General features: G+C 39.6%; 1 protein-coding gene across 3 annotated transcripts in view; it reads left to right on the forward strand.

Annotated features, from left to right (window-relative positions):
* Positions 1–22,913, forward strand: part of KDM5A (lysine demethylase 5A) — a 121,823-nt gene that overhangs the window by 53,954 nt on the left and 44,956 nt on the right. For all 3 annotated transcript variants that reach the window (XM_055281189.2, XM_063639853.1, XM_055281190.2), the window contains exons 11-18: positions 3,518–3,699; positions 4,284–4,446; positions 6,225–6,344; positions 9,390–9,584; positions 17,668–17,849; positions 18,224–18,348; positions 18,863–19,013; positions 20,355–20,469. In XM_055281189.2, the coding sequence (XP_055137164.1) occupies positions 3,518–3,699; positions 4,284–4,446; positions 6,225–6,344; positions 9,390–9,584; positions 17,668–17,849; positions 18,224–18,348; positions 18,863–19,013; positions 20,355–20,469 (1,233 nt within the window). The remainder of the gene's footprint in view (positions 1–3,517; positions 3,700–4,283; positions 4,447–6,224; positions 6,345–9,389; positions 9,585–17,667; positions 17,850–18,223; positions 18,349–18,862; positions 19,014–20,354; positions 20,470–22,913) is intronic.

Genomic DNA, 22,913 nt, shown 5'->3' on the forward strand with positions numbered 1-22,913 from the left:
GCTCCGCCGCCTGGGGTTCACGTCATTCTCCTGCTTCAGCCTCCCGTGTAGCTGGGACTGCAGGCACCCGCCACCTCGCCCGGCTAATTTTTTGTATTTTTAGTAGAGACGGGTTTCACCGTGTTAGCCAGGATGGTCTCGATCTCCTGACCTAGTGATCCGCCCGCCTCGGCCTCCCAAAGTGCTGGGATTACAGGCGTGAGCCACTGCGCCCGGCCACCTTTTGCATTCTTGTAGCTCTTCCTCCTAGAATGTTTATTCAAATCTTATCTATCCTTCAAAGCTCAACACAATTTCTTCCTTGCTGTGAAGTTTTCCTAACAATCTTTATTAGTCTATTCTCATACTGCTATAAATAAATACTGGAGGCTGGGTAATTTATAAAGAAGAGAGGCTGTACAGGTTCCACAGGCTGTACAGGTAGCATGGCTGAGGAGGCTTCGGGAAACTTTCAATTATGGCAGAAGGTGAAGTGCACGCACGTCTTACATGGCCAGAGCAGGAGGAAAAGAGAGAAGCAGGAGTTGCTCCACACTTTTGAACAACCAGATCTTGTGAGAACTCACTATTGTGAGAACAGCAAGGGGGAAATCTGCCCCCATTATCCGGTCACCTTCCACCAGGTCCCTCCTCCAACATTGGGGATTCCAATTCAACATGAGATTTGGGTAGGGACACAAATCCAAACCATACCACAATCCAAACCCATGATGATCACTGTTTTATTGTCTTCTGAAGAACTATATTTTCTCTTCTGTATATATTTGGAATTTTATATATATGTTACCTTGTATTGTAACTTTTTTTTTTTGTGAGACGGAGTCTCGCTCTGTCACCCAGGCTGGAGTGCAGTGGCGCGATCTCGGCTCACTGCAAGCTCCGCCTCCTGGTTCACGCCATTCTCCTGCCTCAGCCTCTCCGAGTAGCTGGGACTACAGGCACCCACCACCACGCCCGGCTAATTTTTTTTGTATTTTTAGTAGAGACGGGGTTTCACCGTGGTCTCGATCTCCTGACCTCGTGATCCGCCCGCCTCGGCCTCCCAAAGTGCTGGGATTACAAGCGTGAGCCACTGCGCCCGGCCCTTTTTTTTTTTTTTTGAGATGGAGTCTCGCTCTGTTGCCCAGGCTGAAGTGCAGTGACGCAATCTTGACTCACTGCAACCTCCACCTCCTGGGTTCAAGCACTTCTGCCTCAGCCTCCTGAGTAGCTGGGGCCACAGGCATGCACCACTACGCTTGGCTGATTTTTGTATTTTTACTAGTGATGGGATTTCGCAGTGTTGGCCAGTCTGGTTTCGAACTCCTGACCTCAAGTGATCCACCAGCTTCGGCCTCCCAGTGTTCTTTTTGTTTGTAGACCTTGTCTCTTCAATGAAATTCACTATTTTTCAGCCAGCCAGCTGACCAACCCATCAAAAAACATACTGAGTAATAACCTGTTGAGATTCTTTTATTTCCTTTTTTGTTAGCCTGTTGAACTTTAGGAATAGATCTCTTTGTCATTTCTTACTGGAATTCTTAGTTAAACCTATGTTGGACTTTGTTATTCCATCCTCTGTGACTTTTTTTTGTTTTTAGTGAGACAGGGTCCCACTCTGTCTTTCAGGCTGGAGTGCAGTGGCGTGATCTCGGCTCACAGCTTCAATCTCCCGGGCTCAGGGCATCCTCCTACCTCAGCATCCCTAGTAGCTGGAACTACAGGCGCACGCCACCATGCCTAATTTTTGTATTTTTTGTAGAGATGGGTTCCTGCCATGTTGACCAGGCTGGTCTCAAATTCCTGGGCTGACGTCATCTGCCTGCCGTGACCTCCCAAAGTGCTGAGATTTACAGGCATGAGCCACCATCACCATGCCCAGCTTCTCTCTGACTCTTTTTTTTCTTTTTTTTTTTTTTTTGAGATGAAGTATCACTCTTGTTGCCCAGACTGGAGTGCATTGCCGTGATCTCGGCTCACTGCAATCTCTGCCTCCCGGGTTCAAGTGATTCTCCTGCCTCAGCCTCCCCAGTAGCTGGGATTATAGGCGCCTGCCACCATGCCCAGCTAATTTTTTGTATTTTTAGTAGAGACAGGGTGTCACTGTGTTGGCCAGGCTGGTCTCAGACTCCTGACCTCAGGTGATCTACCCACCTCACCCTCCCAAAGTGCTGGGATTACAGGTGTGAGCCACCATGCCCAGCCCACCTCTCTGTGACTCTTATATACAGTTTGATAGTTTATATATTTCTGTGCTGCATTATAGATAATTTCCTCAAACCTGTCTTCTAGTTCACAAATTCTCTTTAGCTTTGTCATTGGCTCTTTAACTTCTTACCTTGAGGGTTTTTGTTTTTAACTTGTATTATAGAAACTTCTAAACAGTAAGCACAATAATGACCCTACCCCCACCCTTGCCAGCTCCTGACATCCACATTCAGTTATCAACTTTTTAATAGCAGATTCTCATATCTGCTTCTGCATTCAATCTGTTATGATAGCACATATCCTCTTTCCCCTGGAAAACTCACACTGTACTCCTGCAAGAATGTAAGTGAAAAAGGCAAATAATGTCTTAGAATTATTGTGAAAATAGTTTGGCTTAGTGGATCCTCTGGATCCCATTTTGATAACTGCTCTCCATAAGGATGATAAGCACTTTAATCACAACCTCATATGGCTTCAGAGATGGATGTTTGAAAGTCCTTCTCCAGTGCCAATATCCAATTAGAAGCCCCTCTGAAAGCTTGCAACAGCTTCCTTTTTCATTATGGCTTGCTTCCACTCTGTTTCCGGAAACTGGGAATTCCCTTTTCTTTTGGGTTCAGCTATGAAGTTTTTTTGGTTATTGTTATAATTTATCCAGTATTTCTAGGTGCGTTTGTATAATGGTTAGGAGTGATGGCGGTGACTTTCTGCATCATGTCAGTCTTACTGTTACAGTTTATCCAGTATTTCTAGGTGCGTTTGTATAATGGTTAGGAGTGATGGCGGTGACTTTCTGCATCATGTCAGTCTTACTGTTACAGTTTATCCAGTATTTCTAGGTGCGTTTGTATAATGGTTAGGAGTGATGGCGGTGACTTTCTGCATCATGTCAGTCTTCACTGTTGTCATAAGTTCAGGATTATGTATGTTATATTTTGTCTTTACAGTATCTAGCACCATTCTATCAATATAGTAATAACCATTTTAGGAAATTATGCTACTGGCTATAAAATAGAAATAGTGATGTTGTATTAAGATGGGTCTCATGCTGTTTTCCTGATTGGCTGGAGAATAACAAGAATTGCTCATGTGCTTTGGAGTAAACCAGAGGTATCTGAAATAAAGGGAAATTTAAATAGAATGTAGTCAGAAGGTAGGATTAAACATTTAGTTATATGAGTTACATGTAGTGGACAGCAGAGAACACAGATTGTATGCACTGGACTGTTAGAAATATTATAAAACATGTTTTCTGGGAAGACTCCCTTGACATTTCTGTTGAGCACTTTTCATTTCTGATCTTTCATTTACAGTTTTTTTTCTCTTATAGGAATATGCACTTTCTGGTTGGAATTTGAATAACATGCCTGTCCTGGAACAGTCTGTTCTTGCACATATTAATGTGGACATCTCTGGTATGAAAGTGCCATGGCTCTATGTGGGAATGTGTTTCTCTTCTTTTTGCTGGCACATTGAAGATCACTGGAGTTATTCCATCAACTACTTGCACTGGTATGTACAGTCTAAAATACAGCATGCATGAACTCTGCTAAAGTCTAGTGGATTAATGATGCCAAGTTTTTGATCTTTAAGGTTTATAGACAGAAGTATATTTAAGGTTTCAATAATTTCTAGCCTTGGTCTATTTCTTTGGGTAGTAAAATTGAACTCAGTGAAGCTATTTAGAAGTATTCTAGAGAGCACTGACTTATTTTGATCAATGTGGGGATAACTGAAATGTGCATTATTCACATGGACCTGTGAATCAAGGTCATGTGTCAGCATCCTTTAGGACAGTGCTTACTTTTCATAGAGTGTCTTTCCTGTTTGAAGGTGTTTTCACTGGTCCGCCTTGCAGAGTTCATGTGCTGAGTTGCTTTTTTAATTGTAGTGATAAGTTTGTATCTGCCTATACATACTACTATTTACTTACCTCCTATTGTGAACAACAGCACAGGTTTATAAGATGGAATTCAGGGTATATAATCTGACCATGGAATAAGACAAGTTAATTATAATTTGGTGGATTGGAATCAGATACCCTAGCCTCATTGGTACCATGTTCTGCCTAGCTAAACAGTTATTTCTTTTGCTAGGGGGGAGCCAAAGACATGGTATGGTGTGCCATCTCATGCTGCAGAACAACTGGAGGAGGTGATGAGAGAGCTAGCCCCTGAATTATTTGAATCCCAGCCTGATCTTCTGCATCAGTTAGTCACCATCATGAACCCCAATGTGCTAATGGAGCATGGTGTGCCTGTGAGTCTTTTGGTGTCTTCCTTCAGTTTTTTGTTTGTTTGTTTGTTTTTTCATTTTTTTTTTTTTTGAAACAGGGTCTTGCTTTGTTGCCCAGGCTGGAGTGCAGTGGCACGATGATTGCTCATTGCAGCCTCGACCTGCTCAGCTCAAGCCGTTCTCCTGCCTCAGCCTAATGAGTAGCTGGGACTATAGGAGCACACCACCACCCCCGGCTAATTGTTGTATTTTTTGTAGAGACGAAGCCTTATTGTGTTGCCCAGGTTGGTCTCGAACTCCTGAGCTCAAGCAGTCTTCCCACTTCGACCTCCCAAAGTGTTGGGATTACAGGTGTGAGCCACTGCACCCAGCCAGTATTTTTAATTTAAAGTTATTTTAGCTTTTGATTAGATAGAATCACAACATATGCTTTGTTTTGTAACTAGAAATGAGTCATATCATCTTTTAGCCAAATTAGAATTTGTACTCTGCAGAGAACAACTTTTATCTGATTAAGAAGGGAAGGGGAGTATTAAAGTATGAATCATTTTTTGTGTACAGCTACCTATTCATATAACCTTCTATTTTCAGTAAATATTACATCCTACTTTGAACAAAAATCTCATATTCTTTGTTATCCCTGTTTAACCAAAGCACAGGTATTTTAAGTGGTGGCTCTAATCACTAATAAGGATGCTTATCCTAATAACTAGTCACTGACCGGGCGCGGTGGCTCACGCCTGTAATCCCAGCACTTTGGGAGGCCGAGGTGGGCGGATCATGAGGTCAGGAGATCGAGACCATCCTGGCTAACACAGTGAAACCCTGTCTCTACTAAAAATACAAAAAAAAAAATTAGCCGGGCGAAGTGGCGGGCGCCTGTGGTCCCAGCTACTCGGGAGGCTGAGGCAGGAGAATGGCGTGAACCCCGGGGGGGCAGAGCCTGCAGTGAGCCGAGATCACGCCATTGCACTCCAGCCTGGGCAACAGCAAGACTCTGTCTCAAAAAAAAAAAAAAAAAAAAAAAAAAAACTAGTCACTAATAAAGATGCTTATCCTTATTTTCTCATGTAAAGATTTCTTAGCTTTTAATACATGAGGTAATGAAATAGAAATATACTGCAAATACCTTTTTCACTTTTCAACCTAAGTTTGAAGATGTTTCTCAAATTCAAGCTAATGCCTGATAAAGTATAAATTTAACAAGTTTACTATAGATAATCAAATATTCATCATAACCTTAAAGAGAAAGTAGATTAACATTTGTAATGTTACTTTGTTTTTAAAGAATAAATTTATACCGGAATCTGAGACTTTTCAAGAGACATATAGTATTATTGTAAAACAAAGTGAGATTTCAGGAAAACTGATTTTGGGGACATCTCATTGGGGATGTCTTATATGCTATGTGAGTTAATTTAGTTAGTTTGAAAAAATTATCCAAAAGTAGTAGGAAATTCTATTCTTTGCCACTATTTATGATACAGGAATAAAACAAATTCTCTAAATTGTAAAAATTGTATCAGTTTAAGAAACTCGTAGCTCGTTGAGAGTAATGTTTTTTCTTTGAGAATTTCTTTTGGCTGCTAATTCTTGTCATGAATTATAATCTATTATCAGTGACTATTTGAAGAAGGTAGAATTCTGGCTGTTTCTGATATCATTTTCTGATATGTGTAACTTAATGCCTTATTGTTTGCAGTTTTAGAAAATGCATCTGAAATTATCTAATGAAATCTGTCTTCCTCTTTTTGTTGTTTTTATTTTTTATTTTTGTATCCCTGTTCCCAATTTGCATTTAGGTGTACAGGACCAATCAGTGTGCTGGCGAGTTTGTTGTGACATTTCCTCGTGCCTATCACTCTGGATTTAACCAGGGCTACAACTTTGCTGAAGCTGTGAACTTCTGTACTGCTGACTGGGTCTGTTCTATAGCAAGTGGCTGTTGTACGTCTACTAACCCCCTATAAATATAAAGCAGCTTAGTTGCCATATTTGCTTAGCTGGGCTCAGGGTTGGGTTCATCAGTGTTTTAGTGGAGACTGGAGTGGCTGTTGTGGTTTAGAAAGCTAAGTAGATTTCCATCACATTTTTTATTTTGAAGATTTTATAGTTCTTCTTACCCATTTATTATTTTCCTCATTCTGTTTGAACTTGCTTCCTTCATTTCCATTCTTTTCCTTCCCTTTCCACTTCCCCCATTTCCTTCTTCCTTTCCTTCTGTCCTTTGCTTTCTTTCTTTCCTTTATTTTGACTCCCTCCCTTCTGGTCAGGTGCTCAGAAGAGAGAGACTGTTTGAACTTATAAATGGTCAGTCGATTCTTTCTTTTTTTTTTTTTTTTTTTTTTTGAGACGGAGTCTTGCTCTGTCGCCCAGGCTGGAGTGCAGTGGCGCAATCTTGGCTCACTGCAAGCTCCGCCTCCCGGGTTCACGCCATTCTCCTGCCTCAGCCTCTCCGAGTAGCTGGGACTACAGGTGCCTGCCACCATGCCCGGCTAATTTTTTTGTATTTTTAGTGGAGACGGGGTTTCACTGTGGTCTCGATCTGCTGACCTCGTGATCCGTCTGCCTCGGCCTCCCAAAGTGCTGGGATTACAAGCGTGAGCCACCATGCCCAGCCAGTCGATTCTTTCTGAATCCTTCTTTTCTAAGGGAAGACACAGGTTGGTGCAAAAGTAATAGCGGCTTTTGCCATTGAAGATAAAGGTTGGTGCAAAAGTAATTGCAGTTTTAAACCCGCAACTAATTTTGCACCAACCTGTAGTTTTTTTAGCCTTTGCTTTCTCGGAGCATTTTGGGACTTATTAAGGTGATCAGGCTTATAGAGATAATTTCAAGTATTAATTCTACCGTATTTTCAAATACGTAGCTCTGTGATTTTTACAAATTCCTTAATTTTTTTTCTGATAGGTGATTTTATGTTTTTTCTGTTCCTTTTTTTAATTTTAAAAGAGTAACTATAATATTGAGATCCCTGCGCTATACTTTTATGTAAATGATAATGCTAGGTAATTGCTATTTTGCTTTTGTATGAAATAGATAATCAAAAAGTATTTAGTGGCTGTTATGTTGCTTGGGAGAAGACTATACAGTATATTTGTGATACACACTGACTTTATTTTCTTGTATTGGTGCTGTTTTTGTTGCTTCTGTTAACATTTTGGGGGAAATCCTTTAATAATATTGGATCTTATGTTTTCTGCATCTTTATTAAATTCCATGATTAAGCATGTAGAGATTGTTTTTGTTTCCTTTGCTAATGAGTAAAATGATACAATGAATAGTCTTACTTGCTCCAGTAATTTTGAACTTTTTTCTTATTAGGCTTTGGAAACAGCATAATTTAGCAAGAAGAAGACTAGGCTTAGGATGTTGTCTTGGGCTTGAGCTCTGTTTCTAAACATTCAACCAACATTTATTGAGTGTTTATGATACATAGTAATTGGCTAGGTGTGGGGTAGAAAATGGGAGGATTTAGATAGGAGCTAGAGGTAGTTTCTTCTGTTCCCTTTCTCACTGTTATTGGTATTTGACCTTGGGCAGCTTTTAAAATTTCACTGGGCCTAAGTTTTTTAGCTGGTATGTAAAGATGCTGATGATAGATTCACTTAATAACCTCAGACAAGTTAGAGGATATGTGTGGAAGCCCTTGACACTACTTAGAAGAAGGGTGTGATGTAAATTAAAAGTTATAGCAGTTTTATCTCTGGAATAAATTAATGGGACTAATGTTTATAAGTTACAATGGATAATCACTTCTATTTTATGTGGCTTCCTCACATATTATAATAGTTAAGAACTGCAAATCCCACAGTATGATTTTTTCTTCTACTTGTTTTTCTGTTGAGGCTCTGGGAAATTTTTAAAGAGTACGTATTTAAGATATGAAAGAGTTGTGTTGTTAATCGACAAAATAATTGCTGATCATAAGTTTTATATATATATACACACTTGGGAAAGTTTTTTCTTTGTAGAGTATGGAAACACTGCATAATTCAGAGATAGCCTCAAATTTTCTTTGCTTTCTCTGATTCCTTTCTGCCTTTCTCAAACTGTAGATGAACTCTAAAAGGCTCTTAAAGGTCCATTTTCTTATTTTTTCTCTTTTATATTACAAATCCAAACAAAACTCCTTTATCCAAGTTCCTCTGCCTGAGCGTAGGAAAGAAGTTGAAGTTGGAGTGCGTATATATGTGTAGGGCATAGCTATTGTTGTAATTTGGCTTGTAGCTTGATAATTATGGAAATTTTCAAAATTTATTTTAAAGACTGCTCATTTATGAAAAGTGATCATTTAGTCATTTATTTCACTGTTAGGGAAATAAAGTATATAATTTTATAATTTCACTTTGAATTATCTTTCTGCCAGGCTTGTTTTTAAAATTTCTAGATGCTAAAATCTAAATCGTCCTTTGTTTTGGTTTTTGCAAAAAAAACTAAATGTCAGCCAGTGTGGATTGCTTAAGTATTACTTTTTCCCTCTTTCCTATTTTTTTCTTTCTTTTTTTTCTTCTAATAACATCTGTTCTTTTTGTTCTATGGAAATTTGAGTGCTGAATACTTCCACTTAACCCTTTTTGGCCTGAACTTATTTAATTATTTATTTTTACAATATTTTTCTTTTTCTTGTGAGGGCAGGCTCATGGTAAACTGGTCTAAAAGAGTTTGCTGCCTCAGTTATATACCAAAGAACTCCTTCTTGATATACAATAAATAGAAAATTAGCAGTTTAGGCCAGAAATTTAGCATCTCAGATTATGGGAATTTTCTGTGGGAAAGCCTTTGAAATTCTGGCTGGGTCCTACAGGGTTAATATTTACAGTTAATATAATATTGCCTCTTTATATTTAAAATGGATTTGGTATTCTGTCTTCTTTCTAATAAAAGGGAGGCCCTGGAGGGTAAGTAGTGGTTCTTTCTGGGGTATGTTATAAGCGAGTTATTTAATTTGGAAATCTCATTTTCAGTTGCCCATTGGACGTCAATGTGTAAATCATTACCGACGCCTAAGGCGCCATTGTGTCTTTTCACACGAGGAACTCATTTTCAAGATGGCAGCAGATCCAGAATGCTTAGATGTGGGGCTGGCTGCCATGGTCTGCAAAGAATTGACTCTCATGACTGAAGAAGAAACACGATTAAGAGAGTCTGTTGTACAGATGGTGAGTTTGCTGAGCACATTTTCTGTGTTTGATACTGCTTATGGGATATGCTAAATAAACCTATAGATAGAATTTTCATCTCTGATCCCCTAGGAGTTGAGCATGAAGATCACTGATTTGGAGAAGATTTTATATTTTTATAATTGACATACTGATTTCTCCAGATTAAAAACGTTTTAGGAATCTTATCATCTCTAGGTTTTTAAAATGAGTCCTATCAGAATTCTTTAGGTATATATTTACATTTTAAATCTTCTACATACAGCATTGTTTAAACAAGAAAATTTAAATCATTTTTTTTCCCGAGCTTTCTGTTGAATAAGTTATGTTTCTGGAAATTACAGACTATCAGTTTGAATTAATCTTTTTCCCTCCCCTGTAAGTAATTTGATGAATAGGAAGGATGGAATGAACGAGGTTGGGATTTAGAATATTTAGAATAAGCTAAGCATCATCACATTGAACTGGGTAATATACGAGAAAATGTGTATCCTCAGCATCATCTTGGCCTGTTCTAATATTTCCTACATAGCTAACTAGCTTCATTAGGTTTACACCATGCTTCTTCCTGTTTTTGTGTCATGTCCCTCCTCCCTCTCTGCCTGATATTCTGCTCTGGTTTTAAAACAGCTTTGTTGAAGCATAACTGACATGTAATAAACTACGTGTTTAATGTGTACAATTTGATAAGTTTTGACTATGTATATACCCGTGAAACCATTGCTGCAGTCAAGATAATGAATGTATCTATCACCCCTAAAAGTTTTTTCTTGCCCTTATATGGTCTTCCTTCTTGCTCTGTACCACCTTTTTGAAAGATGGGTTCTTTCTCTGTCGCCCAGGCTGGAGTGCAGTGGCACAGTCATAGCTCACTGCATCCTCAAATTTCTGGGCTCAAACAGTCTTCCCACCTCAGCCTCTGGAGTAGTTGGGACTGCAGGTGCGTGTTACCATGTCTGTCTAATTTTTAAAATTTTTTGTAGTGGTGGAGCCTTGCTTTGCTACCTAGGCTGGTCTGAAACTCCTGGCTTCAAGCATTCCTCCTGCCTTGGCCTCCCAAAGTGTAGGGATTATAGGCATGAGCCACCACACCTGGCCATCCTGCACCACCTTCTTCTCCTTTTGCCCCCAGTCCCCAAGAAACCAATATTCTTTCGTTGCTTATTTTTTTGGAGAATTTTATTCAAATCAAACCATACAACTTGTACTTTTATGGTCTAATTTCTTTCACTCAGCATAATTACTTTGAGACTCAGCCATATTGTTGCATGTACTAATACTTTATTCCTTTTTATTGCACACTAGTTTTCCATTGAATAGGTGTACCACAATTTGTTTATCCTTTCACTTACGGATGAACATTTGGATTGTTAAGATTTTTTGGCTGTTAGAAATTAAATTGCTCTGTACATTTGTTTACAACTTTTTGCATGGACGTATGCTTTTATTTATCTTGAGTAAATACTAGGAGTGGGATGGTTGGATAGTATATTATGTGTATGTGTAATATTTTCTAAAAAACTATGAAAGTGTATTCCAAAGTGGTTGTAACATTTTATATTTCCACCAGCAGTGTATAAGAAGTTCCAGTTGCCATATATCCTCACCAACACTTGGTATAGTTAGTCTTTTCAACTTTAGACATTCTAATAAGGTTATAGTGGTATTTCATTATTTAATATTCCTACTTTATGCTTGTGTTCTTTTTTTGTTGTTGTTTTTGAGACAGAGTCTCACTGTGTTGCTCAGGCTGGAGTGCAGTGGCACGATCTTGGTTCACTGCAACCTCTGCCTCCCAGGTTCAGCGATTCTCCTGTCTTAGCCTCCCAGGTAGCTGGGATTACAGGCATACGCCACCTTGACCAGCCAGTTTTGTATTTTTAGTAGAGATGGGGTTTCACTATGTTGGCCAGGCTGGTCTCAAGCTCCTGACCTCAAGTGATCCACCCACCTTGGCCTCCCAAAGTGTTGGGATTATAGGTGTGAACCACTGTGCCCGGCCTATACCTGTATTCTTAAAATTCTTATTTTGATTATATATTTATTTAAAATGGGATTCTTTTTCTCATTGTCTAGAGCCTTTCTTTTGAATTTTGAAATTTTAAGTACATTGGTGGAGATCATGAAATATGATTTTGTGATATGTCCTCAGAATTTCAGATTTAACCTGAATGGGGCATTATTTCCCTTGTGCTTTGATAATTTGAATGCCCCATCTCCTGATCCTCTACCATTTTTCTTTGTGCTACTTTGATCAGATTTCTCTATAGACCCTTCTTTAAACATACCTTCCACCTATGCCCTTGTTCCAGTTACTTATCCCTGCCCTTTCTTTGCATTAGGAACTTGTCTTTCCTATTTTAAGAAAAGTTTTCATTTTACCTTTTACTAAAAATCTTCAGTGGTTTTCCCGTGGTCAGCAGTCTCATGTCCTCTTTATCCCTTCATTGTCATTGTCATTGTCATTCTGTTCCCATCATACTCTTGAAAGTCTCAGAGTTCACCAGTGACACACTTTATTTCAAAATCCAGTGGTTTCTTTTTTTTCTTTTCTTTTTTTTTTTTTTGAGACGGAGTCTCGCTCTGTCACCCAGGCAGGAGTGCAGTGGCACGATCTTGGCTCACTGCAAACTCTGCCTCGCGGGTCCACGCCGTTCTCCTACCTCAGCCTCCCAAGTAGCTGGGACTACAGGCGCCCACCACCACGCCCGGCTAATTTTTTGTATTTTTAGTAGAGATGGGGTTTCACCTTGTTAGCCAGGGTGGTCTCGATCTCCTGACCTCGTGATCCGTCCACCTCTGGCTCCCAAAGTGCTGGGATTACAGGCGTGAGCCACCATGCCCGGCCAAAATCCAGTGGTTTCTTTCTATGTCTTCTATCCCCATGACCTCTTTATTGCACTATACATTGCTGCTTTGGTTTCTTTACCTAACGTTTGTTCTACTGTTTTTTTAGTCTCTTTGATTGTATTTGCCCATCATTTCTAGTTCTTTCTCCTTATATCCCCAACAATGCGTGCAGGGTTCAGCCTTTGACTGTTATTGTTATTTTGTGCTATTTATCTTGGAGTTCTCATCTAAGGGTGTTAAGTCTTTCAGCTATTACCTTGTGGTTTCAGTTCTCACTTGAAGTTTCCTCCTATTGTATTACACACAAGAATTATTGTCACTTTGAAAGAGGCTGTGTCTAGCCACTCATTTGTAATCTGTGTTTCCAACTTGTGTATTGCACATTTCTTTTTTTTTTTTTTCTTTTCTTTTCTTTTATTATTATTAGGGTACATGTGCACAATATGCAGCTTTGTTACATATGTATACATGTGCCATGTTGGTGTGCTGCACCCATTAACTCGTCATTTAGCATTAGGTATATCTCCTAATGCTATCCCTCCCCCTCCCCCCACCCCACAACAGTCCCCGGAGTGTGATGTTCCCCTTCCTGTGTCCATGAGTTCTCATTGTTCACTTCCCACCTATGAGTGAGAACATGCGGTGTTTTGGTTTTTGTCCTTGTGATAGTTTAGTGAGAATGATGATTTCCAGCTTCATCCATGTCCCTACAAAGGACATGAACTCATCATTTTTTATGGCTGCATAGTATTCCATGGTGTGTATGTGCCACATTTTCTTAATCCGTCTCTCATTGTTGGACATTTGGGTTGGTTCCAAGTCTTCGCTATTGTGAATAGTGCCGCAATAAACATACGTGTGCATGTGTCTTTATAGCAGCATGATTTATAATCCTTTGGGTATCTACCCAGTAATGGGATGGCTGGGTCAAATGGTATTTCTAGTTCTAGATCCCTGAGGAATCGCCACACTGTCTTCTACTAATGGTTGAACTAGTTTACAGTCCCACCAACAGTGTAAAAGTGTTCCTATTTCTCCACATCCTCTCCAGCATCTGTTGTTTCCTGACTTTTTAATGATGGCCATTCTAACTGGTGTGAGATGGTATCTCATTGTGGTTTTGATTTGCATTTCTGTGATGGCCAGTGATGATGAGGATTTTTTCATGTGTTTTCTGGCTGCCTAAATGTCTTCTTTTGAGAAGTGTCTGTTCATATCCTTTGCCCACTTTTTGATGGGGTTGTTTGTTTTTTTCTTGTAAATTTGAGTTCATTGTAGATTCTGGATATTAGCCCTTTGTCAAATAAGTAGGTTGTGAAAATTTTCTCCCATTTTGTCGGTTGCCTGTTCACTCTGACGGTAGTTTCTTTTGCTGTGCAGAAGCTCTTTAGTTTAATTAGATCCCATTTGTCAATTTTGGCTTTTGTTGCCATTGCTTTTGGTGTATCACACATTTCTATTTAGATTTTTATCATCTCAGTTTCAGCATCTGAAATAGAAAATCTCCTTCCTCTGCACCCTTCACAAACCACTTTTCTTTCCTAATTGCCTCATCTTAGTAAGCGTCAGGACCATCGTGTAAAAACTTAGTGTGATCTTGACTCATATGTTCCTTTTTTATTTTTTTGAGATGGAATGTCACTCTGCCACCCAGGTTGGAGTGCAGTTGCACGGTCTCAGCTTACTGCAACCTCTGCCCCACGGGTTCAAGCGAATCTCTTGCCTTAGCCTCCCGAGTAGCTGGGATTACAGGCGTTCACCACCTTGCCCAGCGAATTTTTGTATTTTTAGTAGAGACAGGGTTTCACCATGTTAGCCGGGCTAATCTCGAACTCCTGACCTCAGGTTATCTGCCCTCTTCGGCCTCCCAAAGTGCTGGGATTACAGGCGTGAGCCACCACACCTAGCCTCGTTTCTTTCATAGTTTTCTGTTACCTAGTTTTTTGTTTTATTTATTTATTTATTTATTTATTTGAGACAGAGTCTCACTCTGTTGCCCGAGTTGGAGTGCAGTGGCGCGATCTCGACTCACCTGAAGTCTCCACCTCTCAGGTTCAAGCAATTCTGCGTCAGCCTCCTGAGTAGTTAGGGTTACAAGCATGTGCCACCACACCCGGCTAATTTTTGTATTTTTAGTAAAGACAAGGTTTCACCATGTTGGCCAAGCTGGTCTTGAACTCCTGACCTCAGGTGATCTACCCACCTCAGCCTCCCAAAGTGGTGGGATTACAGGTGTGAGCTGCTGCACCCGGCCTGTTACCTAGTTGTAAGTTTTTCTTTGGCACTGTCTCTCATCACTCTCCCTTGCCCCCTTTTTTTCCTTACTGCTACACCATCCTGTTCCATTTGTTAATTTTCTCACATGGCTTATTTCAAATAGCCTTTTTTGGTTTTTGTTTTTTTGAGACAGAGACTCACTCTGTCACCCAGGGCGGAGTGCAGTGGTGCAGCCTTGGCTCTCTGCAACCTCTGTCTCCTGGGTTCATGTGATTCTCTTGCCACAGCCTCCCCGGTAGCTGGGACTACAGGCGCACACTACCACACCTGGCTAATTTTCTGTATTTTTAGTAGAAATAGGGTTTCACCATGTTGGCCAGGCTGGTCTCGAACACCTGGCCTTAAGTGATTTGCCTGCCTTGGACCCCAAAGTGCTGGGATTACAGGCATGAGCCACTGTGCTTGGCCTCAAATAGCCTTTTAATTTGTATTTCTAGCTTTTTTCTTCTCTCCATTTTCTCCTTATTTATGATTTTCTAAAGTATATTCTCAGGAATATAAACTTTGTAATATTTTAGAAGGTATTGTAGGGAAAAGTTCTGTGGCTAGAAACATTTGGAAAATGGCAGGCTAAGAAAAGGTAAGTGGATCTATTTAAAATTAGCTTCATTTAAGACTGGAAAAGTACAAGAATGATGAATTCTAGTTTGGGTACAAAAAATAGAGGGACCTAAAATAGTGTGAAATATATACTTCTCCAGTTTTCAGGATTTTAAAATTACTTAAAAGGTATAGGAAAATTAATGGTAAAAATTAATAAAAACATATATAGACCAAAAAGAAAGATAAATGGGATCTTTACTACAAAACTTCTGATTCTTTAATATGCTGGTGTTCATTGTTAATCTGTAAAGTGGGAGGGATGTAATCCATAGCGTTTTCCAAAAAAATTTTCCCTTTTTTTTTTTTTTTTTTTTTTTTTGTAGAGACGATGTCTTCCTATGTTACCCAGGCTGGTCTTGAACTCGTTGGCTCAAGCAGTCCTCCCACCTCAGCCTCCCAAAGTGCTGAGATTACAGGTGTGAGCCACCACACCTGGAACAAAAAAAATATATTTTTTCCAAAGTGTCTTTTAGGATCTGTGATCCTTGCAGTACACTCTGGGAAATTGTATAAAATTTCTTGAAGCAGCCAGAACTTTCTCAGTTGCCACATTAGCATTCCCTTCAGAACAGCATTGCTAGTTGTTCTGAAGCTGAGTAAATTCTTATAAACTTTTTTTTTTTTTAATTTTTTTTTTTTTTTGAGACGGAGTCTCGCTCTGTCGCCCAGGCTGGAGTGCACTGGCGCAATCTCGGCTCACTGCAAGCTCCGCCTCCCGGGTTCACGCCATTCTCCTTCCTCAGCCTCTCCGCTTAGCTGGGACTACAGGCGCCTGCCACCACGCCCGGCTAATTTTTTGTATTTTTAGTAGAGACGGGGTTTCACCGTGATCTCGATCTCCTGACCTCGTGATCCGCCCGCCTCGGCCTCCCAAAGTGCTGGGATTACAAGCGTGAGCCACTGCGCCCGGCCAATTCTTATAAACTAAAAAATATGTGCAAAGCATTTTGAAACTGTTTTTATGTTAAAATAATTTTTAAAGAAAATACTAAACGCCAGTATAAGAAAATGGAAAGAGAATATGGCCAGCAGACATCTAGATTAAACTGATATCAAAAACAGTGTATAATGAAAGGCCAGAATTGTGCCTGCCAGTGAATAAATTATCAGGTTCCCACCTTGTTTAAATGAAGAGAGTTTGCTCTTATTGCAGAATTGGGTTTACAAGTAACTTGCTCAATCAAGTAAGCAGAAACTGTAATGTTATCTAATAAATGGAGGTGTTTGGTAAAATGCACTTCACATGCTCTTACATTCTTTTTTTTTTGAGACAGAGTCTTACTCTGTCACCCAGGCTGGAGTGCAGTGGTATGATCTCAGCTCATTGCAACCTTCACCTCCCGGGCTCAAGTGATTCTCCTGCCTCAGCCTCCTGAGTAGCTGGGACTGCAGGCATGCATCACCATGCCCGGCTAACTTTTGTATTTTTAGTAGAGACGAAGTTTCACCATATTGGCCACGCTGGTCTTGAACTCCTGACCTCAGGTGATCTGCCCACCTCGGCCTCCCAAAGTGCTGGGATTATAGGCATGAGCCACTGCACCCTGCCCGCCCTTACATTCTTGGCTTACTGAATTTGTCTTTTCTTTTTGATGTCATGCTGATATTATATTTTAATTTGCACAATTTACTTTATACTTCTTTGTCCTTACATATGTCTGTATATGTCAGTGTTACTTTTGGATAATAGATTACTGATTTATTTTGCTCAAGGATGTAATTGGGAGGAACTTTTGGTGTACAGCCAGCCACCCCCAAAATGCCTCCCAATTACAATTTTCTTCCCTTCTCTCAAAAAACTGTCTTGACTTTTGTGGTAATCACATTTCTGTTTTTTAGAGACAGGGTCTTGCTGTGTCGGCTGGGGTTAGAGTGCAGCAGTACTATCATAGCTGACTGCAGCCTGGCCTCAAATGATCTTCCCTCCTTAGCCTCCTGAGTAGCTGGGACTACAGGCATGCACCACCATGCCTGGGTGATGTTTAAAAATTTTTTTGTAGGGGTGCTCACTTTGTTGCCGTGGCTAGTCTCAAATCTCTGGCTTCAAGCAATCCTTCCACCTCGGCCTCCTAAAGTGCTGGTATTATAGCCATGAGCCACTGCACCCAGCCCACGTTTCTTTATAGTTTTGTCACTCAAAATGTGCATCCTTAGATACCAAACTTTAATCTTGCCCATTGAAAAAAATTTAGCAATGATTACTTTTAGGAAGTATTTTGATGTTGTGCCATTGTACCTTTCATGTTTATGCCCTTAAGTCAGAGATTAGTCTGTAGAAAAAAATGTAGTAACAAGTTTTTTGATGCTTTAAAGACTAGAAAGACTTGATCTAGTGAAGTAAATTATATTTCAGGGTGTCCTGATGTCAGAAGAAGAAGTGTTTGAACTTGTTCCTGATGATGAGCGGCAGTGTTCAGCATGCAGAACCACGTGTTTTCTCTCTGCTCTCACATGTTCCTGTAATCCTGAGCGGCTTGTATGTCTCCACCATCCAACTGATCTGTGCCCCTGCCCCATGCAGAAGAAATGTCTTAGGTATCCAAAAGTATTCTGTAAAACTTCCATTACCTTTTTTTAAAACCAAGTTTTAATGTTATTTTTATTTACTCCCTTTAATCCTTTACTCTGGACTTCTCAACTTCTCTGTCTGCTTCTAGGCTTGAAGACCAGTGCCTTAAAGTTGGCCCTAAACTTGGCAGCTGAAATTAGTTTCTTTATCAGTTGATTTCACATGTTCCATGTCTCCCTGCATTAAAAAGTGTGGGCTGGTTTGATTTTCTCTTTATGTGAACTAAGATCCCATTCCCTTGGCTGTTGTATTTTCCTTAAGCTGATTATACTTAAAACTTTATTTTTAAGTTATTGTTGGTTTTTATTTCTGTGTTTGTGTGTTTTTTTTTTTTTTGTAGGTATCGCTACCCTTTAGAAGACCTCCCTTCTCTGCTATATGGTGTAAAAGTCAGGGCACAGTCCTATGACACTTGGGTCAGTCGTGTTACAGAAGCATTGTCTGCTAACTTCAACCACAAAAAAGGTTAAATTTCCTTCTTTTGTATGCATATACTGAATTGATTGTCACTTTAAAAGAGGCTTTGTTTTAGTTTTATGTTTTTTCCTTCCGTAAAAGAAAAATCCTAGGCTTCCTATGAGATTTGAGATTAATGGGTTGGTTGAATATAGACTTAATTTTCTATTTGAGAATCTTGTTTGAAATGAAAAAGCTGACATAAAATGGGCTGGACATCTAACTTGCAGTATATTTATTATATATGTTGGGAACCCACTATTACCAGTAAGACTAACACTGGAGGCTTCTTTGGAAAGAGAAATTTATTTACCTGAGAGAAACTGTCTCTAGGGATTATAAATGAGCACCTGGTTGTTAGCTTTTATTGTGTTGGTGAGATTTTCACAGCTGTTTGTTTCTACTAATTATTATGTTTCTACTAGTAGGTTGGGGACTCACTTGAGTGAGATTGGTGAAGATTTTAGAATGGCTTCTTGTGGCTATGGTTATTGTATGTGGCTCTTTATTTAAATTTTTACAGATTTGATTGAATTGCGAGTAATGCTGGAAGATGCTGAGGATAGGAAATACCCAGAGAATGATCTCTTTCGAAAACTCAGGGATGCTGTAAAAGAAGCTGAGACCTGTGCTTCTGTGGCTCAGCTGCTTCTGAGCAAAAAGCAGAAACACAGGTAAACCTAAGAAGAGTTTAATTCTCCAGTGTTTTCCTTTTTCTTTCAGACTAAAAACCAAAATTTTATCTGGCTTGTGAAGGTCATTCATTATCTTTGACCTCTTGTGGCCATGTCTCTTGCTTCCCCAGTAATGCTCCAGTTTTATCTCCTACTGTCCTCCCTTCTTTCTTGCTCCAGCCTGCTGTGTTGTTTCTCTTGCTGTTCTTCATACATAGCAGGCACATTTTTGCTTGGACTTCATGCTCTCTCTCTCTGCTTTGCTTGGAGTTCTCTTCCCACCATATCCGGGTGGCTTGTTCCCTTACCTACCTCTTTGAAGCCTTTGTTTTCAAATGTCACTTTGTTGGCGAGGGCATTTGTGACAAGCCTTTATAAAATTGCAATCCTCTTACCCTTCTTTCATGCTTTGTTTTTCTCCTAGCTTTATCACCTTCTGATATACTAATCTACTTATTTTATTAATTATCTGTCTTTTCTCCCCCATCCCCCACTAGAATGTACACAAGACTAGAATATCAGGGATTTTTTTTCATTGTCGTATTTCTTGTGCTTAGAACAATGCCTGGCACATAGTTGTGCAATAAATATTTGTAAATGAATAAATAGAAACTATAGGCTGAAGGCAGGTGGCAGCAAAGGGTAACCTTGATGGATGCCGAGGAGGTTGTTAAGGAGCATAGAAGTATGCACCCTTGATATAATGTAATTCATAAGTATTAAATTTTCTGTGGTATTTAAATGGGTTGTAGTAATTCCAACACATTTCTTCTGTCTGAATGGCTTTTCTATAGCAGTTCACATTGGGTTTTTAAATTACTTTGTAAATTTTTTATTTACCATTTTGTTAGATAACTTTTCCTAGAGACATTGATCAGCGGCTCTTAGCTTGTCATTGGGTCAGTGACCGCACTTGGAGAACCTAGTAAAAGTTTAGGAACCCTCTTAGAAAAATCATGTACACACACAATTCTGAAGCACTTTTCAGAGGGTTCATTGTCACTTAAGGCAGGTTAAAGGCTCTTCTTTCACATTTTAACCTTCTTGAGATACAGGATTAAGTTTTATCAATGAACTTAATATTCCAACTATGAGGAATTTATGTAATGTTTGAAATGTTTAATACTTACAGATCAAAGGAACTGTAACTTGGAGAGTTGAATCTTTGAGTCATTAACTGAATAACTTAACTATTTTGAAGTGGTCACCATTGCGGTATAATCCCTCAAACACTGGGATTCTAGGATTGCTTAGGTTTGAATTCTGAAGAGACTAGGAGCCCTTTTGATATCAGAATGACTGAATTTTTCTTACTTGTATCTCAATATTATTTCACATCAGACAGAGCCCAGATAGTGGGAGGACTCGGACCAAACTGACAGTGGAAGAATTGAAGGCCTTTGTCCAACAACTTTTTAGTCTTCCGTGTGTCATCAGCCAAGCTCGGCAAGTGAAGGTGGAGTATTACATCCTTTTTTTGGGTAATGTCCTTTGTGACATGGTCCACTGTTCTGGGTTTCACAGAATGGTTTATCTAAACTAGTTTTTTTGCTCTGATTTTTTTTTTCTCACACATATATGCTGCTATTTGAGGTTCTTTAGTAGGCAGTTTTTTGGTTTTGTTCTTAGCCATTATTCCCCATTTAAAATTCTGTAACTAAGGCTGGTATAAAATTATTTTTTTCTATATTAATTTTAGTTCAGAACCCCCATTTAACATAGATGTAATTGAAATGCAAGATTAGATGTAATTTCAATAGATGTAATTGAAATGCAAGTTAGTTAAAATAATCTGCATGTATCAGTGTTATTAATACGTGAGCTTTTAAAAAGCTTAATGATGGCTTAATGAATATGTAAAATCTTAAAAGTATATATCAAATATATTAATCTCATAGTTAACGATCTTTTGATAGTTTGGGGTGTTTTTGTGTTTGAGGGGTGGGTAGGGGTGTCTAAAATAGTGTTTTTTATTTTTGTTTTTGTTTTTGGGATGGGAGTCTCGCTCTGTCACCCAGGCTGGAGTGCAGTGGCGAGATCTCGGCTTACTGCAACCTCTGCCTCCTGGGTTCAAGCGATTCTCCTGCCTCCACCTCCCGAGTAGCTGGGATTAGATGAATGGGCCACTATGCCCAGCTAATTTTTATAGTTTTAGTAGAGATGTGGTTTCACCATGTTGGCAGGCTGGTTTCAAACTCCTGACTTCAAGTGTTCCACCCGCCTCGGCCTCCCAAAGTGCTGGGATTACAGGCATGAGTCACCGCACCCGGCCTAAAATAGTTTTTTTCAAGATTATCAACTTGCGAAATCTAGGGTCAGTTGTGTTCTTGTCTTACTCCATTTCATAAGAGCATTTTGATAGTTGACTACTCTTTCTTGAATGCTGTTCTTTAAGCCTCTGTGACCCCACACCTTCTGGGTTTTTTCTTAGCTCATTGGCAGTTCTTCTTCTCTTACGTCTTCCTTGCTGCTTGTTTTCTCTTTGACTTGACTTCTAAGTGTTGGAGTATATTAGGAGTCTCGGCCCTTTCTTCAGGTGCCCCCTCTTCTGATACCTTATTTGCCCAGTGACATTAAATATCACCTATATCCTGTTGATTCAATCCCACATCTCCAGCCCTGGATGCCTTTTTTCCCTACAGACCTGTATGTCCAGCTGCATACTCTGGATTTCCATTTGGTGGACTAAAAGGCATCTTAAAGGCTTTTTTTTCTTTTCTTTTCTTTTTTTTTGAGACAGGGTCTGGCTCTGTCATCCAGGCTGCAGTACAGTGGTATGGTCTCGGCTCACTGTAACTTCTGCTTCCCAGACTCAAGCAAGCCTTCCATCTCAGCCTCCCAAGTTGCTGGGACTATATGTGCACACCACCACGCCTGGCTAATTTTTGTATGTTTTGTAGAGACGAGTTTTTGCCATTTTGCCCAGGCTGGTCTCAAAACTCCTGAGCTCAAGCGATCCACTTGCTTTGGCCTCCCAAAGTTCTGGGATTACAGACATGAGCCACCACGCATTTTAATGAACCAAGTGAATCAAACTCCTTGATTTCTTTATTTCCCTTATACCCTGTGTTCAATATTTAAACAAGTGCTGGCTGCTGTTACCTCCAAAATATATCCCAAAGCAAACCATTTGTTGTCCTCTCTGTTCCTAAACTATGCTCTATACCCCTGGAATGTGCCCCTTGGATTACTCCAACAGCCTTTCAGCTGCTTTCCCTTCTTCTGCTCGTCTGACATTTTATTTTTTGTTTGGTAGCCAGAATGATAATCTAAACTTTAAATCAAATCACATCGCTTCCCTATGGTAAAAATTCTCCAGTGGTTCCCTAAAGCCATTTGAATGAAATTCAAACTCATTGTAACCTAGAAGATACTATGTAGTCTGACCTCTGCTTATTTTTTAACAACATTTCTCCTTCATCATCCACTTGTAGCAACATACCAAGCTCATTCTTCTTTAAAAGCGTTTGCAATTATTATTTGCCCTGCCCAAACCATTCTTCCTTCAGATCCTCTTGTAGTTCCTTCCCAACCCTCAATTTAGTTTGTTTGTCTTCTGTAACTACCATGACATTACTAAGTAATATGCCCCTCCCCACTCTGGTCATTCTCTGTTGTGCTGCCCTGTTTTATTTTCAGAGCACTTGACACTAACTGAAACATTGTATTCGTATGTTCACTGTCTGGTCACCTGCATTAGAATGTATGTTCCCTGAAGATGAGGACTATTTTATGTCTTCTTTAATACTGTGTGCCTAGAAAAGTGCCTGCATCGAAGTCAGCAGTCATTAAATATTTATTGAATGAATCAACTATATTTTAAAAGTAGGAGTATAGCTAGAAGTAGTTACACAAAAGCATATTTATTAATTTAACTGTCATATCTGAATATTTGGCGTT

This window comes from Symphalangus syndactylus, chromosome 5, assembly GCF_028878055.3.
Source record: "Symphalangus syndactylus isolate Jambi chromosome 5, NHGRI_mSymSyn1-v2.1_pri, whole genome shotgun sequence".
NCBI lineage: Eukaryota > Metazoa > Chordata > Mammalia > Primates > Hylobatidae > Symphalangus > Symphalangus syndactylus.